Below are 19,004 nucleotides of genomic sequence, written 5' to 3' on the forward strand. Positions count from 1 at the left end.
CGCTCATCAGAACAACATTAGAATTATCTACCTCACCGCTCAAATGGGACGAAGTATCAGCGCAAGTTAGAGGGTTTTATGAACGTCATGTGAAGAAAAATAGTACAGATAATGTAGTCACTTCGTTACCTGGTTCGTCATCTAGTCAGAAAGATGAAATTCGCCCTAAAGTTGCTATGTCCGTGGAGCCGAAGGGTCAGTCTCAGCCCAAGCAGCCTGTACGTTGTTTTAAATGTGGAAAGAACGGACACATCGCAAAACGTTGTAATTCTCGAAGTAATAACTGGCAGTCAAATCAACGTAGTAATGGTAATGGTTTTAATAATCAGCAGAGTCGTTTTGGTAACAATTTTAATAATAATAACAACAATGGTAATTTTAATCGTGTCAATATTCGTTGTTATGTGTGTAATAGAATAGGGCATACTGCTAATAGATGTTATTCTAATCCTGCTAATAATAATAGTGGTAATAATCAGAGAAATCGTAGTAATAATAGTGGTAATTTTAATGGTGGAAACAATGGTTCTGATAATGGTCAGAATACTGATCGTAATGCGAATATGGTTGTGTTTACTTTGAGTAGGAGTGATTTGAATTCAAGTTGTGTTAATTCTGTTAATGAGATTAGAAAAGATGATGATCGTTACTTATATTTCAAGCTAGATTCTGGCAGTAACGATCATATTGTAAATACGGATGTCTATTTTGAAAATTTTATTGAATTGAAAACTCCTGTGTTGTTCAGAGTAGCAAATCAAGGAACGTTAAAGGCTACTAAATTAGGGAATATTCGTTGTCGTTGTGAAGATGGTCGTTTTGGTATGATTAAAAACGTTTATTATTCTAAAGAGTTGGATCAAAATCTTTTGTCTGTTGGTGCTATTTCTGATAGGGGTTTATTGATTACGTTTACTGATACTGGTGCTTTTATGTATGAGAAGACTACTGGGAAGGTGGTGGCGAATGTTCAAAGGAAGGGTAATTTGTATGAGATACGATTCGAAGTAGTTCGTTGTAATTCTGATTCAATGTTTGTTGGTGCTGTTAGTAAAAGTAGAAGTGAAGTAACGGATTTATGGCATCGGAGATTGTGTCATTTGAATTTCGGTGATTTGATGAAATTGGGTAAAATGGAGTTGATTAAAGGTTTGAGTAATGTTTCTGGTGTTGAACTTTGTGAACCGTGTATGTATGGTAAACAGCGGATGTTATCTTTTTCTGAGAATAATAAGAGAGCTACGAGGTGTTTGGAACTTGTTCATTCGGATGTCGTTGGTCCGATTACACCTGTCTCTCATGATTTAAAAACTTACTTTGTTACCTTTCTTGATGATTTTAGTCATTTTGTTTACGTTTATGCCATTTCTCGGAAGTCTGATGTTTTTCAGAAATTTAAGGAGTATAGATCGTTGGTTACTAATCGTTTTGATTCGGAAATCTGTGCCTTAAGGTGTGATAATGGTGGAGAATATGATAGTAATGAGATGATAAATTTTTGTTCTAGTCATGGTATAGATATTCAGAATTCAATACCTTACAGGCCACAGCAGAACGGTAGGGCGGAGAGATTGAACAGAACGTTGATCGAGAGAGCTAGAACAGCTTTGTTGGAAAGTGGTATTAGTGCCACCTATTGGACGGAGGCTATATTTTATGCGGCATATTCGATTAATCGTTCGCCTACTGTTGGTGATATTATTCCAGCTCAAGTTTGGTTCAATGGAAAAGTCAACTATGATAATTTGCATCCGTTTGGTTGCTATAGTTATGTTTTGAAGAACAAAGTTGATTTGAAGTTTGATGCTAAAAGTGAAAAATTGAGATTCGTTGGCTATGCTCCTGGTGGTTTTCGGATGTTGAATGAAGAAACTGGTAAAATTTCGTTATCTCGTGATGTTGTTTTTGATGAGAATTTGGCCATGGTTCCTAATGAGAAAGAAAGTGATCGTTTTGATATGGTGAATTTGGATCAGATTGAAAATGTACCTGTTAACTGTGTTTATAGTATTGAAAAAATTTTAAGTGATATTCCGGTGAACGTGAGTGAGGCGAGGAAATCAGCTGATTGGAATTCGTGGAAGCGAGCTATGCAAGATGAAATTGATAATATTAACGAGCAAGAAGTGTTTTCGTTTGTAAAAAGACCTGCTAATGCTACTGTTATCTCCTCAAGGTGGGTGTTTCGGAAAAAGAGTGCTAATTGTTTCAAGGCTCGTCTAGTGGCTAGGGGTTTTGAACAAGAGGAGAGTGAGTTCAGTGAAGTTTATTCACCTGTGGCTAAATTGGCAACTTTTCGGACTTTGATGGCTGTAGCTGCTGAGAAAGGCTGGTTTGTAAGGCAGATGGATGTGAGAGGAGCGTTTCTTTATGGTGAACTTATCGAAGATGTTTTTATGGAAATTCCTGATGGTGTGAAAATTGATCTTGGTATTGGAGATTTTGTTATCAAATTGAAAAAGGCGTTGTACGGTTTGCGGCAAGCTCCTAAAGTGTGGAACGAGTGTCTTGATTCATTTTTGAAAAGTTTGGGATTTGTTCAATCTAAAGGTGATAGCTGTTTGTATTTTTTGAAAGTTGGAAATATGGTAATTTATGTTCTCGTATACGTAGATGATATCGTTGTTGTGAGTAGTTCCTGTGATCTTTTGAAAAGTATTTGTGAGAAACTTTCTAGCCGATTCAAGATGTCCAACAGTGGTGATATTCAAAACTTTCTCGGAGTTCAAATCTCTTTTGATCGTGATAATAAACGGGTAGATTTTTGTCAGTCTAATTTAATTCTAAGAGTATGTGAAAGATTTCGAATCACAGACACTTCGGAAAAAACGCCTATGGATAAAGGATTGAGTTTGTGTCCGGTCACTGATAAGAAAGAACTGACTAGATTTCCGTATAAACAGCTGCTCGGTTGTCTTATGTTCGTGATGTTAGGGACAAGACCGGACATCTGCTTTGCAGTTAGCTATCTCAGTAGATTTCAAGATAAAGCAGGCGATACCCATTTTAAACATCTGTTGAGAGTATTGAAGTACTTGAGGTCAACTGTTAACTGTAAGTTACATTTCGAATCTGTTCTTAATTCTAAGCCTATTGTTGGATTCGCTGATGCCGATTGGGCTAATGATTTTCAAGGAAAATCTACTTCTGGGTATTGTTTCATGGTTTTTAACAGTTTGGTCTCTTGGTGTAGCCGAAAGCAAAGTCTAGTCACTCTGTCTTCAACAGAATCCGAATTCGTTTTGTTAGCAGAAGCATCTGCTGAGTTTTTATGGTTGAAGAAAATTTTAGATAGTCTTGATATTGAAGTCGTTGATCCGATTATTTATGAGGATAATTTGAGTAGTATTAATTTAGTTAATGATATCACTAATTCGTCAAAACGAAGTAAACATATCAATGTGAAGTATTATTTTGTAAAAGAATTAGTTCATAGTAATCAGTTACGAATTGTTTATCGTTCTACTAAAGAACAAGTAGCTGATATGTTTACTAAATCGCTAGATTTTACGTTGTTGAATAAGTTTAGAAACTTGATTGGATTGTATTGATATTTTTATTCATACATACTGTGTACCTTGTCGTTTTATTTTATTTTTAATCGATCTTATTCATGCATTTCTTATTGTATCGTTTGTATTGTTTTAATCGAAAATCGAACGTGTTTGTTTTAATTATTCTGTTCGTTTAATCATTTTTAAATCTTAGTCATTGTTTTATCTGTTTTTAAATATCGGAGTTTGAGGGAGCGTGTTGTTTATTTCAATTTATTTACTGTGATTTTTAGCAAACTCCGAGCGTTTCAATTCTTAATGTTGGTATCTGTGATACCGGCATTTTCAACTTCCTTCGTTTTTATTACCTTATATGGTAATTAATTTGTACTGGATGTACTCGATGTAATTGTTATATTCATTCGTTATTAAACTGTTGTACAAGATGGTGTAGTTTTTTGGTATTTTAGGCTCGTCGCCTGTTTATTCTTCTATCATTTACTACTTTTTTTTCGTTAGTAAATGGGTATTTTAATTTTATAAGTGTGTTACTTTTCACGTTTGTTTCAGAAGAATAAAAAATTACTTTTGAATATCGGCTCATTTCATTCGACAACGGCTTAAACAATCAATGACCCATGTCCACGCTTGCTCGTCTTTTGTCCAAAATATGTATTCCAAAAATTGAAACCAAAAAACTGCAAGAGAGCTCCGAACAAAATTTAATGCCCCTCGACGAAAAAACTGCCATTAAGTATCTTTCATTTTACATTTTCACCGGAGCACAACAGTATCAGAAATTTTGAAAAGTTGGTGGTTCTGTTCAGTTTTTCAAAATTGGCGGGATAACTTCAATTTTTCTTAGAGATCTTAAATGTGAACAGGGATTGTACTCAAATTTTTCTCAAAATGAGTAACTTTAGTAGCAAAAAAAAAAAAAAATCACCAAGATTCAAATAAAATTCTGCTCGTTGGAAGACTTGAATGCCAAAAATATTACCAAACCGGCGATGGCCAGAAGTGATATAATGATCACGTTTATGATACTCCGAATGAAGAATAATTTGCACCAATCTTGTTTAGAGAGATTTTTGAACTGTTCTTTGCGTTTTTCGACGTTCAATCGTCCGACAATCTCGTTGTATATGGCTTTATGTTTCACTCTGGCTGATCGTTCGTTTTGAATACAGAAATCCCAACCGGAAAACACGACGTTGCAATAGACGTAGAACTGGCCTTGACTTTCGAGTAATTTGTGCTTGAAACCATCGGCGGCGTTTTTCAAAACCGATATGAAACTGTATACGAAACACATGACCATCGCTAGAATATACGCTAAAGGAAGCGGTATTTTCAGATAGTACAAGTCTAAATCACAATCTTTGTATGTAGTAGGCGTAATACAGAGGAGAAGTGATCATCCATTTCGAATGGAAAATTACGTTCAGCAAGACGGAAACGTCGTTTAGAACATTGACAGCTTCGGCTGTTTCGTTAGAAAAATACAACGAAGTGTTGTCCACCAACGTACAATCGTTAAATGGGGTGAAATTTGTTACGTAGATGTTGGGCAAAATCACAAATATCAGCACTATCGAAGATAACACTAAATTTAAAAATATCATCCATTTTACGAATAAAAAAAATGATACGACGCCTGTACCATAGTAGCCTTCGATTTTTTTCAAACTGTTACGCCACAGTGTTAATTTTTCGCTGGTTTCTTTCAAACGTACTTTCAACTGCATCCACGACTGTTTCTTTTTCCATTTGAATTGCTTGAATCCTTGCAACCGGAGCGTATCTCGACTCTGTGGACAGAAAAAGGATTCGTGATTATTGATTTTTCGTTTCATTTTGAATGAAGGGGAGAGTTTACTTACTAATAATTTAGATTTCATTTCTTTCTTTTGAGCCATGTTTACCGGCATAGCTTTTATTCTCATGATTTCTTCCCAGAGTAATTTTTCGTTGGATAAGTTTTCTGTGAAGAAAAAAATTATACAAGTTAAGAAATATGAATCTAATAGGTAGGTTGTTGTTGTCGTCATATTACCAATGAAAATTCATATACCTGAAAGATCTGGCAGTAATGATATTTGTATAGGTATCGTTATTAGGAACAACCGTAGCTTGATAATGAGATCTGAGTGTTGTGCGATGACGAAGAGTAGTCAATTTCTGATCCTTTACAATGGTCCCTGTACGTACAAAGGAAAGCAATTAATACTAGAGTCGTTGATTATAAATTGAGATATACAATGATAGGTACCTAGCTAAATATACCTGTTCTTGTTTTCTTGCTCGGAAGCAGAGTGGAAATCCGATGAGGATCATTTTGCATTACTTCTAAATCCAGTTCTGCGCCAGGATAGCTTTCTTGATAGAATTCTCCTCCAGCTTCTTCCCAGCCTCTGCCACCGCCAGGGACCAAAACGCGTTTTTTCCTTTCTCCGCCGGAACCAGACATTTTTTTTTGTAATGTAGCTGATAATTTAGATAGAAAATGGATTTCTTTTATGTTCAAAAGCCATTTTCAAGTATACAGCTCAGCAGCCATCACCGCTGATAATGATAAGATTATATTAGTCACATCGTTGAATGAACCAGACGAAACTGCGAATAGATCAATGAACTTGGAAGAATGAAAATGAAAGACCACAACTCGCGAAAATTTGAAATACGACGAGAAATTATTCAATTAAATTAGCTTAAAAATTAGTGTTATTTTTACATCGCAGTTGCTGAAATATACGCCTCTCTTCTGCGCGTTTCATACACACGTTCAGTTTACATTATCGCTTTTCATTTTTCCAAAGGATCCATTCCTATTTCCTCCATTTTCTCTCAGTTTTTCCAGTTTTTCCCTTTCTCATTACCTATTCCAAACTGGTAGCACTGACTGCACTTCCAGCCTCTTCCAGCGGAGCGCTGCGCTCCGAGCGTTTTTAGGGTTCCCCGAGCCCCGCCTCGGGAAACCCTATTAGAATCGCTACGGCTCATCAGGTTTTCAGTAACGTAGACTAGCGCTGTCTGGTGTCGCGTAAATAGAATTATTTTTCATGTAAATTAAGAGCTTCTATTGGTGAAGTCGGAAATGAGACAATACAAGTATGAACTGCGATTAATTTTAATTTTTAATTCCCAAATGAAATTATTATTAAGTAGAGTACCTACGTAGTACGTACACTACATACCCAGGGGTTGAAACTGATTGAAAATTGATTTTTGGTTTTTTGTTTGGTTTCAGTTTTTACCTTTTGGTTATTGGTTTTTTGGTTTTGTTCAATTTTTATATTTGGTTTTTGGGTTTTTGGTTTTCAGTTTTCCATACTTGTAATTGGTTTTTCAAGTTTTTGGTTTCAGTTTTCAGTTTTTTTTTTTTTTTTTTTTTACCAATTAAGGCATTATGCTGCTGGATTCTGGGAAGTTTAGTATATAATTGACTAATTGTATTCGTTTCTATTCTACTAAGAAACACGCAAAACATTACGTAAGTACACTTAATACTGGCAAATGAGGTGAAATCCAATGTTTTTCAAATTTCAAATCAACATTTTTTGGCTCTTACTTTACTTTTCAACTTATGTAGTTTTTGAGCTTATGAGCTATTTAATATTAATTTTTTCAAAAATGAAATTTGTCTGAATCATCCTGAAAATGAAGTGAGGTCGGGTCGGACAACCATTGTATTTTTACCTATATCATTATTTCTTTTGGCCAACTTTAACTGCATCTGAGGTGAACTGGGACAACATCATGTTTTTTTTTTTTTTTTTTGAAAAGTAAAAGTAGGTATTAGCATTGAAATACTTTACTTTTCTTTTATCAACATACAAAGAAAAAACAAAAACAGAAGACAGTTCAATTTTTTTCATTTTAATGATCAATAACAATAAATAAATTTTCACGATCGATAGGTACCTACCTGCAAATGAAAACAACATCAAATTCACATTTATTTTCAAATTAATGCTGACGAAAAAAATATTAAAATTTTTTAAAAAACAAAACTTGGATTTTTTCATTTTGATGATCAATCAATTCTGCAAAATCAAAAAAAAAAAAAAAACAGAAAAAACCAAAAACCAGCAAGGATTATTTCTGGTTTTGAGTTTTGGTTCACAACTGTTTCTCATTTTATATTTGGTTTTTTGGTTAACTGTTTTGACCAAATATTTTTTATTTTTGGTTTTGAGTTTTGCACAAAACAGATTTATATTTGGTTTTTCCTTCATTTTTGGTTTTAGGGTTTTTAACAGTTTCAACCCCTGTACATACCTAATAAAGTAATAACTTTATTTTTATTTTTTTTTTGAAATACCATTTTCAATATTTTCATTTGACAATTTCACATTTCATCGTTTTTTTAAAAAGTAGTACTCGTAGTCGTAATTAATGAAAAGGCATTTTAAAATTTGTTTTATGGTATCAACTTTAAGGGGAACCCGTTGCCAGGTCACCTGTGACCTTGCTTGTTTGTTTTTCCATTTTTATTAAAATTTTTATTCGTTTTCTGCATTTTAATTTTAAAATTTAAATTTTCGATTAATTTTACGTTTTATTGATTCATTTATTCACTAATCTGAACTCATTCACTTCTATTTCGATGCAAAGTTTAGCCGACATATTGTTTGAATAAACAATGTCACTCTGTACTCTGTTGTTCATCCATTTTATTAATGATAGGTACCTACTTGGAAAGGAATATAAAATTCAAATTTCAAATATTATGTTTGTATTTAACGTATGTAGAATGTAGATAAGTTTATACCTACCTGAGAAATGTGTGCTATAGAGATAAGTAGACATTATTGGATGATCCAATAAAAACTATTCTTATGATTTATAGAAGTGAACCAAGAAGGTTGAGATACAATACATCTCTTTGAAGTAACAGAGTACTTATAATGTACTTAGCTGATAAAATCATTAATTAGATAGGTAACTTTGTGGACTCATCGACTCAAACGAATATAGGTGTTTTCTAAATGAACAAAGGTCATCCATACGAAATTAAGATAAGTGAGTACTTGATTACATAGTATATGTATTAGCACATTTTTATCGACACTGATTAGACTATTTTTAATATAAAAAGTTTTCCAGAGAATACCTGGCGGCTGGCTGCATCCAGTGCTGGAATTGCTACTGCGACAACAGAGTAGGTAGGTAGTAGGTATACTTTCCATCATGGATGTAACTGTCAGAATGATTCAAGTGGTGGTTGAGAAGTTATTGCTTCTTCCTACTTTTGTGTTATGAAATAATGATAACCTTCTTAATGCTATCTCTGATTCCAAGTTATAGATTACATCCAATTATGAAACGGATAAAATAAAGTTAGTACACGTGAGTAAGCGACTCAATCATATTATTATATAACTGATTTGATATTGTATTAATGGGTGTTAGGCGGTATACAACAGCATTTTTCAGCTAAAAATTTCCTTATTTCGATTCACATAATTTTATTTGCAACAAAAATCATGGTTTCGGAACTGATAGTGAGAGAATTAGCTGTTGAATTATTCAATGCCGGTGTTCTCAAATTCGGTAAATTTTATTCTCCTTCTGGTTGTGAAGTGAATGCGTGGTTTGATTTGTTACTTGTTTATGGATACCCATCATTGATGGTAAGTAGAAGTACCTCTACCTACGTACCTACCTACAAGGTCCCTAGAAATATCGGGCATAGCTGGCGAAAATATTCGTAATCAAAATGTGTTTTGATGTAGTAGCTTAGCGCTGCCAACCCACATTTTACCCCAAAAATTCTCGTCGGCTATGATACCCAATCTTTCTGAGAACTGCACGCAGGAAAGTACCTATTTCTCCCGTTTGACTATATCGTCTATCGACAATGTGTTTACTTATTTGTTTTTCTGTTTTTGGTGCTGTAGGATAAAATATGTGAGCATGCGAGTAAATTTTGCGTTGAAGCAAATTTAAATTATTCTGCAGTATGCGGAGTCACCTATGGCGGATTACCTTTCGGCGTTCTTTTAGCTTCTAAAGTACATAAACCATTGATAATGTGGAATAAAGAGCCTTCGCGTCATTCAACTGATCAGCGAATTCATGGCAGAATTCTAAAAAATGAATATTGTATTTTGGTTGAAGAAGTGGTGGCCAGTGGTAGAAGTATTTTAGGAGTCATTAAAGTAGATATTCGTTGATTAAGGTTGAAAAAGGTTTTGAATTCCGAATATAGGTCTAATATAGTGTATTCGAAATTTGGTTTGTTTCAGGATATTGAAAATACTGGAATGAAGGTTAAAGATATTTATAGTATAATCAATTTGGAGCAAGGAGGAGATGAAAATCTTGAAAAATTGGGATACAAACTTCACTCATTGATGACAATGTCCCAGGTAAAAAAAAAGTAGAATTTTTCTTGCATTAGTAATTGATCATACTGTACCATGGATTCGTCTTTTTACCAAGCAATCTGTTTTTTTTTTAAATTTCAGTTCCTTCAAATATTATTTGATGAAAAACTCATAGCAGAAAATCAATATGATAGTTCTATGAAAGGGTTTTCCGAATTTAAATGCTCTCCAAATGGCGATGTCATAACAAATACATATTTGAGTACGTACACAGCATTATTATTAGACTTTTTTCAATTTTTTTTTTAAATTAAAAATATTCATGAATTTTTTCAGGCAGGAGAAAATCAATACAATATGAAAAACGAATTGACTCGTGCAAATCCCAAATCAGTAAAAAATTATTGAAATTAATGTCAGCAAAAAAGAGTAATTTATGTGTGGAATTTATCAGCCCTAGTGTGGAAATTACCTCACAAGTTGCTGAACTTATTGGTCCATATATCTGCATGCTCAGTATATGTTGGCACGTATTTGAAAAAGCTGAGGAATTGCAGTTGATACGACTTGTTGAAATTTCTAGAAAACATAACTTTCTTTTGATAGATGATAGGTAAATTATTCATCCTTATACCTACTAACCTGGTACAAATACAGTTGATTTGATTATCACCGCAGCCATGACTTTTTAAAAATCAAATTTTGGCCAAAGATGAGAAAAAAAAATTAAAATTTTACCTAATTGACTTTGAAAGTTGAAATTCGAAATATACTTAATTAACTACATACATGAAATAAAAATTTAAAAACTGATTTCAGTAAATTATCAGAAGATGGAGACGTATTGTTCGAGCAGTGTCGTCGAAGATTCAAATTTGTTGATTTATTAACCATTTATCCTATTTCCGGTAAAAATACGTTGCTTTTGATCAAATCTCTTATCAAAGATCGATTTCCAGAAAAAGGAGTATTCGTTGTCGCATTTCCCAGCATCGTCGATGCACTAGCAGGATCGAATTTCGAAAAAAGTAAATTTTTTCTTGTATTATAACCCTAATTACAAAAAATTTACTTTTCTAATGGATATTTTAACATTATTACATAATTAGGTTCCATTGATATAACTTTGAAACTTTTTGAAGAAGTTACTGGATTCGTCAGCAGTAAAAATTCTACAATTCCTCTGAATTATATCCATATGGCGTCAGATTTAAAGAACTCCGGCAATGTTGCGCAATCGTCAAATAACTCTTTTTATTCATCTGAAATTATTGTTCAAGATATAAGCGCTGATATAATTAAATTGCGTTACAATAGCTTAGAAAATATTGCTGAGCTAGTAAAAAATGAACAATTATTGTTGTGGAATGCGTATTTCAAGCGTTTTAGTAATACATAGTTCACTCTAGTTCCCTCAACCTATCGTCCAATGTGATGAATGATGATATAGGTGGTTAAATTTACTGGCAATATGCCATTAACTTATGTAAATATGATGATAATTAGATATTCACGTATATAATACATTTCTTTACCAAGCCGTTATTTAATTTTTGTCTCTAATTTGAGAATAGTGCGTAGGTACAGATTTCTGGTATCCCATGATATAGGCCTTTATACGCTATTATCTTAGATATAGGCTACCTAGACCTACCCTTCTACTGGAATACATAGGGTAAGGTTGCCTAAATCGTACCACTTCTTGGTTATTAGGACCTGGAATGCCCAATTTTCACTCTTTTTGACTGATTTTTTTTTTAGATTGTAGCTTGAAACCTTGTCTATCAAATGACGTATCAATAGAGTAATTTATTCTTCAACAAGAAGAGATATTTCAGTTTCCGCAAAGGTCTTCAAGTGGTACGATTTGGGAAACTAGTCTCCTAAATCGTACCACCAGTTCCTCAAGTTGTACTACCCAGTCATTTTAGTCATATTTTGAAGGAAGTAGATGAAATGAGGTAAAAAAATTCAAGAAAAAGCATAAGGTTTTCATTTGTATTCATTATAATGCATATTTTGATTTGTAAAATGAAAAAAATACTACATGTTTGTCTTGATGCTTTTTATTCAGTTTTCTTTTAGTTTTTACCTGGTACGATTTAGGGAACTCATTGCATATAATGCAAATGTAATGGTACGATTTAGGAAACCTCAAAGTGGTACGATTTGGGCAACTTTGGCATTTTTTGAATAACTGGCAACACTGTCATAAAATATACTTGTAACTGACATCTGCGCGCGATGAAACAATTATAAATGTGTGTTTCAAGTGATCCATTGAAAAAAATTCCACTTGATTAATCCTATCCGGGCTCCAACACCTTACATACATTGAAAAAAAAATAGATCCCAACCACACATTTTCTTTAAATTGTGATAAGTTACGCAAACATTAGTCAATCTGGCTGATTTTTTTTGTATAGTAGTTGGCAACACTGACACTTTTCAGTTAATACCCCAAAAAAATTATAGGAGTGCTACTTCCATGAAAAGTAGCAGGTGGTACGATTTAGGGAGTGGTACGATTTAGGCAACCTTACCCTACAGGTATATTCGTCTGTCAAACCGGTTTCATCAATGATCGTCACATTTTTCTGTTAATCGTTTGAAATAAGTATATTATGCCTATGCCTGTGTCCACTTTATATTCATTATTTTATCATCGGTGATTCGTTAAATCAATAGAATTAAGAATGAGTTCAGTTGTTGCGTTTTGAGTACACTATACTGATCGCGATTTTTTCTCATTCGATTTTTTTCCTGGAAATATCGGTTTTGTAAGTGCAAACGATCTACTACAACTATAAGTAATACTTACCTATATGTGTTTTTAAAACGTGTGTATCTAGACCTACGATTGATTATTGCCGAATGTATTTTTTTTTTTGTTTTTTTGGAATTGTGAATTTAGATTAGAGATAAAGAGTTGGTGTTTGTACAAACGCAAAATACGATTTTGACGAGATCTGTGGATCTTTCAAAGTTGTTAGCCTTCAATAACCCATAAATACGAGTATGCTTAGTATTTTTCCTATATGCCTACCATTTTTACCGGCAAATTGAATTTATAATATGATTTTGCATGCCTATATCTACATAGGTAAATGTGAAGGCAAACTTTCAGCGAAAAAAATCCTAAAATAATTGCAAGACTATAAATACGTAGATGCGATCCACGCAGACATTTAGTTATAGGATACCTACCTACATTGAATGCATTTAACTAATTAACGTATAGTAGGAACTGTTTCACTAATTCAATGGTAGTTATATCTGCCTCTCTGAGTTAGTGAAATTTGACTTGAATTAAAATAGAAAAACATTTTTTCAGATTTAGAGAGATAGTATGAACTGTATCCTACATAGTAAACAGGCATACCTACCTAAATATCAACATACAAGTGAAAGATGAACGCGTAAAGATTTTTTCCAAGCACCAAAACGAAAAAATGATCATGTTTGGGCACAAGTCGTTCAATTTTATAATATTCGTACTTTTTGTAAATTTGACTAATGGAATCCTATTAACAACAAAACAAGGAATTCTGAAAGGTGAAGTTTCTAAGAGTAGATCAGGTAGAACATTTTACACCTTTTATGGCATCCCATATGCAGAGCCTCCTGTGGGGAAGTTACGGTTCCAGGTACCTACTTTAAATATTCACTCATCATAATTTCATTTTTGTTCAGATAGATACCTCTGCATAGTGAATAATGAACGAATGTTATATTTGATTAGAATCCGATCCTCGCTCAACCATGGGAAGGTATAAGAGATGCTACTGTTTTACCACCTTCTTGCATTTATCATTACTTTGAAGCAGGCGTTATTGGCCAAGAAGATTGCCTTTATTTGAATGTTTATACCCCAAAAGTAGGTAACAAAATTAAATGTACCTACATAAATTACTTTGTGAATGCAGATACCTTACTTATTTGTTGCTTATGTATCATGTGTTTAAAGATTACAAATGAAACTTTGCTACCCGTAATGGTACTCACATTTGGTGGTCGTTTTATGTATGGAGATGCTTTACCTCATAGATATGGACCCCATTACTTAATGGACAGAGACGTTATTCTGATTACGTTTCATTACAGATTAGGAATTCTAGGTATGTAATGTACATATTACCAATGCATTTTTTGTGGGATTTGTGAGCTTCTGTTTTGGAAAGTTGGAGTAAAATTTTCATGAAAGAATTTTTAAAAATATCTAAATACCTACTTGATGGAAAGTATGCACTTTTTCTCTTTTTCTTTTCATTTGTCCCTTCACTTCAAAGATACTTGACTAAAATATACATTGGACAGCACCTAGGAAATTTAATTTCCTACAAAAACTAGTGTTATGAATTCAGCATCAGCAAATATTTTAAGTACATATAAACCTTTTAGGATTTCTTAGCACTGAAGATGAAACATTACCGGGGAATTACGGTCTGAAAGACGGAGTCGCTGTGCTACAATGGGTACAAAAGTACATCGCTGATTTTGGAGGAGATAAGGATAGAGTGACAATATTCGGAGGTAGTTCTGGGGGTATGACAACTTCGTTGACGTTACTTTCTCCTCTTGCAAAAGGTACCTATCAGGTAACACATTTACATACAAACGTACCTAGACCTACCATTGATGCAAAGCAAAATGCTCAATAGGTTTCAAAATGACTCGTCGATTGAATAAATTTGCATTAATATTTTTTATTACTTACAGGTTTATTTCATCGTGTTATTTCTCAAAGTGGGGACCCTTTCAGTTTCGACCTATGCTATCAGGGAAGATTGGCTGCTTGGAAACTTGGTTCTATGGTTGATTGTACTGGAGACGATGTTAAAACTTCGGATGATTTAGTGAAGTGTCTGAAAAGCATTCCAGCTGAAGAATTAGCTTCTCATAACAATGATTTCTTCGTAAGTCGATGGCAAAATGATTGTAAAGATTTAAGCATCTGTTGGGTTAGAGGTTATCAAAATATGTAGGTAGGTGATAATATTGTGTAAACTCAAGTAAATTATTCCAGACCCATGGAATTATGATACCATCGATGCCATGGAGCCCGATAATAGAAAGTGAAAACGTTCCTGGAGCTTTTCTAGTCGACGATCCTACAAAATTAATCCAAAGAAATTCAGACATTCCTTGGATGATGGGAATGAATTCTGATGAAGGAGGCATGATGGCCTTATGTACGTTCACGTATCCGATGTTTTATATTACCTCAATAATGCATTTAAGAGACTAATTCGAATATTATATGCTTGAATTTTTGAATTTTCGCACAATATCTATAATGAAACAAGAAATGGAGCGCTAATTTTTTTTAAATCGTCTACTTAGCCAATGCGCTAATCCTATATTCAGTTGTACGCTGATGACCTTTTTTTTTCTACTACAGTTCAGTATTTTCGCCCGGATTGCACAGCTTTATTGGATGAATTGAATGAAAATTACAAAGAGCTATTTCCTTTAATATTCGGATATGGGTGTCACGTTAAAGATCCTGAGCGACTGGACTTCATAACAGAAACATACAAAAAACATTATTTTGGTGAAAACAACATCTCCCAAGACGCCTATGGTTTCTCAAAGGTACCTGTACTTACTTATACATACCTATGCTGAAAGTCACCAGTCATCATTAAAATAATAAAGAATGTACCTGACAAGCCACTTTCTGTAGAATAGTAGAATTACAGAAATCAAAATTCCTATCCAGTATAGATCTTAAATTTCAGATTGATCAATTGTATAGATGTCTTTGTCCATGTGGCTTGTCAGGGTTTGGATAAAAACATAAAATCATAAATAGTAAAATTGTTTGCAATAGATGTTTTCATCGCTAAAATATCTGTGGTTCACAAAAAAATCCATGGCATTGTATCAAGGACCAAAATACTTTTATTATTATGATCACAAGAATGAAGAATCATTTGCCAAGACAATGATCCCCAACGCCAGTGTTGAATTTGGTAAGCTTTTTATTATTTTAATCAAACTAACAAGGGAACCTCTCGAGGTACCGTACCTACTTTCGATTTGATCAAGACCACGATTTATGGATAATAAAGCATAGTCTGAAACCCCATAGCGAAAATTTAAGCTGCCTAAACTGATTTGACCATTTTTGACGAGTTATAGTTATGGTGAAAATAGTCCTAAAACTATAATCCACTCTCTCGAACCAAATTTCATCATTTCTGACCATTCTGGAACCTCTGGCATGATTTTCAATTTATCCAGAATTTTAAGAAATTTCCAGGGGGCGTGGAAATCAATTTGAGTATAGGATTTATCCACATTTTATCCGATTTCCAGGTTAACATCTCAAAATAAAGCGTATTCCTGACCAGAATATTTATGATGAAGAAATACAAAAAATCAAAATTTTTCTGTTCGTAGGGAAATAACTTTTGCAATGAGTGTTTCTGACCACGCTCTTTCCAAAAATCGAGGCCCCGTTCAAATCAGAGGCGGACACTCCGAGAGATTCCCTAGTGAGAAGACATGAGAAAACACAATTTCAACATGTTTCGGTACCTACTTATTTAACGTTTTATATCTAAGTACCTAATCGAAAATATAGTAATACAGTGAAACCGCGATAAGTGCAAACTCAAGGGACCGGAAAAATTAGTGCACTTATTGAGTTTTTCACTTAAAAAGGTTTGCACTAAGCAAAATTATTTTTTCGCAATTTGCAGTTATTAAGGTGAATAAATTACGCGACAAGTACCTCCTTTTTTTTACTCAATTTTGATGATTTTTTACATGATTTTACGTTACCTACATCCATTTTATGCCAATTTTACCCATTTTTCAATTTTACACAATTTTTTTGGACATTGTTCTATTTTAGTGATAATATGTTGGAGGATTTTTTGAATATTTTCTACATTTTTTACTATATTTTTCAAATTCGGATGATTTTCACAAAAAAATTCGCCAAATTCATTGCACTTATCAAGGTACTGTTGCCGTTATGGAGGTGAATTTACATGGTAAATCGACTGTAGGGACCGGGGATTAATTTTGGTTGCACTTAACGTGAATTTTCACTTGTTGAGGTTGCACTTATCGCGGTTCCACTGTATAAAATAATCTTATTCAGGCGTTATTCATGGAGATGAGCTCATCAGCTTATTCAATTGGTCTTCTGAGATAACACCAGTTACCAAGGGTGTGGATTTAATTGTTTCTGAACAAATGCTCGACTTATGGACTAATTTTGCTGCTAATGGGTAATCACCAATGCAATTTCGTATATTTCTACAACAAAAACAGCACATACCTACTTATGTATTGTATAATTGTTTTTTATGTACCAGAGATCCAAATTATAAAGATAAGCGGATTTGGGATCCTGTCGAATCGAGCAATTTGAATTATTTGCATATACAAGGAGGAACGCTTCAAATGAAGAATGAGTTTATGAAAGAAGAATCTGAATTTTTAGAAAATATTCTTGGTGAGAGCTGAAAGTCATTTTTAAATGTGGATATCAATAAAAAAAATACAACAAAGAAGCAATGCTGGTTCATTTTTGTTGAGGCGAACGATGAACTACCCAATCGATCAGAATAAAAATGAGTTTTTGAAAAGTATGTTGGTAGGTAATTGAAACCTACTTATGTGGTATTTCTTTCATTTTATGAATGTCTATTTAAGAATGTCTATTTGATTTCCTGTGAAAATATAACTTTGTTGTTTTGTTTTTTGCAAAAATGTTTTTATGGTTCGCAAATGCTAAAAATGTTCGATTTTTCCCTACTACTTGTGGATGACGCATTTTTCTAAATGGGAAAATTATCACATTCGCATCGTATCATGAAAATAAGTAGGTAGGAAAAAAAATGATGATTTCTAATTTTATTGAAATACCTACTTAATATAAATTCTATTTGACGTTTAATATCAGTCTCGATGTAAACTTTAGCTCCGTAGGGCGTAGGGCTAATAGGGCAACTGGGCAATCGAAAAATCGGTTAGGGGTTCCTGAAACTGCGCGATTTGATTTAAAAAATAAAAATCATAAAATATGGAAAAAATTGACGAATTTTGAACTTTTGAAGATTATGAGGCACTGAGTGCAATGGGAAAAATATCTGCCTTTTTTATGACTGCAATAGTGCAATATTTTATTTACAAGGTTTTATGGGCATATGAAAGAAAAGGGCAAAGGCCGTAAAGGGAGTACAAATTCAACATTATGAGATGAGACACCTCACACCTCCATTGAATTTGGTAGTCTTCTCTATATCTAGGTATTAAAAAAAATGAAAAATTTTCAAAATTCCGTTTCTGAAGGCGCAGACGTGTCGTCTGCAGGGATTTCCAGCCAGCCAATAGCTAAAAGCCAAAAGCCAATAGCTAATGCAAGCTAATGGTATTTAAGCCAATAGCCAAAAGCTGGCTTAATGAAAAATTGCCAGCCAATAGCTAATAGCCAAAAGCTAATGAACTTGGGAGTGATTTCAGGGCTGTTAATACGAAACGAAACGAAACGAAAGACACGAAACGAAACGGAAAATTTTCCCTCTGGACACGAAACGAGACACGAAACGAAACGAATCAAAAAAATTACACGAAACGAAACGTTATAACGAAACGAATCATTTCTATTTCTTCAATTTTTGATTTTTCATTGCAAGTTTTTTTGTAAATTTCGGCCAAATTTTGTCAAATTCACTCAAATTTCATCCATTTAGAGCCTCTAGAGGGGTTCTCTTCTTCATTTGTGACGCGGCCAGCGATACCATACCATAAGTCGGAAAACTTTTTTTTGAGATAATCGCGTTTTCATGGAAAACGTCAGAAAATATCAAAAAAAATTTTTTTGTCGATTCATATACTATGAAGCCTATACTTTGGAATGGGTGTACCCACCGATCTCAAACACGTCGTTTTAGTGGTGAAAAACCGGTTTTACAAAAGTGCTTTTCATAAAAAAATGTTGAAAAAAAAAAAAAAAATATTATGATGTAAAACCATTAAAAGATGAAGAAAATCAAAAAAAAAAAAAAAAAAATTCAAAAATGTTACAAAAATAACCCAAACTTTCAAACACGTTTTCCTCAGAATTTTGGTTTTTGAATTTCAAAAAATACGCAACTTTGAAATTTTGCAAATTTGTCAGATTTTAATATTTTGAAAATCTGTTTGCACCATTGAAAAG

At 33.4% G+C, this 19,004-nt stretch overlaps 3 protein-coding genes across 5 annotated transcripts; 2 read left to right on the forward strand and 1 right to left on the reverse strand.

Moving 5' to 3' along the window:
• Positions 1-334: 334 nt before the first annotated feature.
• On the reverse strand, positions 335-6,900 carry LOC135849814 (uncharacterized). The gene is made up of 4 exons (XM_065370418.1): positions 5,781-6,900; positions 5,569-5,695; positions 5,378-5,478; positions 335-5,305 (listed from the first exon to the last, which is right to left on the reverse strand). Exons 1-3 carry the CDS (start codon positions 5,962-5,964, stop codon positions 5,385-5,387), a joined length of 405 nt encoding a protein of 134 aa, XP_065226490.1. The 5' UTR covers positions 5,965-6,900; the 3' UTR covers positions 335-5,305; positions 5,378-5,384.
• A 1,946-nt stretch (positions 6,901-8,846) lies between these two features.
• LOC135849811 (uridine 5'-monophosphate synthase-like) lies at positions 8,847-11,371 on the forward strand. The gene is made up of 7 exons (XM_065370414.1): positions 8,847-9,130; positions 9,398-9,658; positions 9,746-9,868; positions 9,968-10,088; positions 10,163-10,439; positions 10,646-10,854; positions 10,936-11,371. Exons 1-7 carry the CDS (start codon positions 8,984-8,986, stop codon positions 11,223-11,225), a joined length of 1,428 nt encoding a protein of 475 aa, XP_065226486.1. The 5' UTR covers positions 8,847-8,983; the 3' UTR covers positions 11,226-11,371.
• Positions 11,372-12,379: 1,008 nt separating this feature from the next.
• On the forward strand, positions 12,380-17,554 carry LOC135849810 (esterase FE4-like). 3 transcript variants are annotated; one of them, XR_010559614.1, is made up of 11 exons: positions 12,380-12,606; positions 13,161-13,473; positions 13,569-13,703; positions 13,794-13,944; positions 14,228-14,413; positions 14,546-14,742; positions 14,853-15,018; positions 15,228-15,421; positions 15,660-15,801; positions 16,232-16,365; positions 16,941-17,065. XR_010559614.1 is itself a non-coding variant. In XM_065370412.1 (11 exons), the coding sequence occupies exons 2-11, from the start codon at positions 13,279-13,281 to the stop codon at positions 17,306-17,308; spliced, it is 1,647 nt and encodes a 548-aa protein (XP_065226484.1). In that variant the 5' UTR covers positions 12,381-12,606; positions 13,161-13,278; the 3' UTR covers positions 17,309-17,554. The 3 variants fall into 3 exon arrangements, 2 of the variants coding, with proteins under 2 accessions (XP_065226485.1, XP_065226484.1); XM_065370412.1 differs by lacking the exon at positions 16,232-16,365 and adding an exon at positions 17,158-17,554 and having other exon boundaries at positions 12,381-12,606; positions 16,941-17,070; XM_065370413.1 differs by lacking the exon at positions 16,232-16,365 and having other exon boundaries at positions 16,897-17,006.
• The last annotated feature ends 1,450 nt before the right edge of the window (positions 17,555-19,004 follow it).

Source organism: Planococcus citri, chromosome 1 (assembly GCF_950023065.1).
Source record: "Planococcus citri chromosome 1, ihPlaCitr1.1, whole genome shotgun sequence".
NCBI classification, from domain to species: domain Eukaryota; kingdom Metazoa; phylum Arthropoda; class Insecta; order Hemiptera; family Pseudococcidae; genus Planococcus; species Planococcus citri.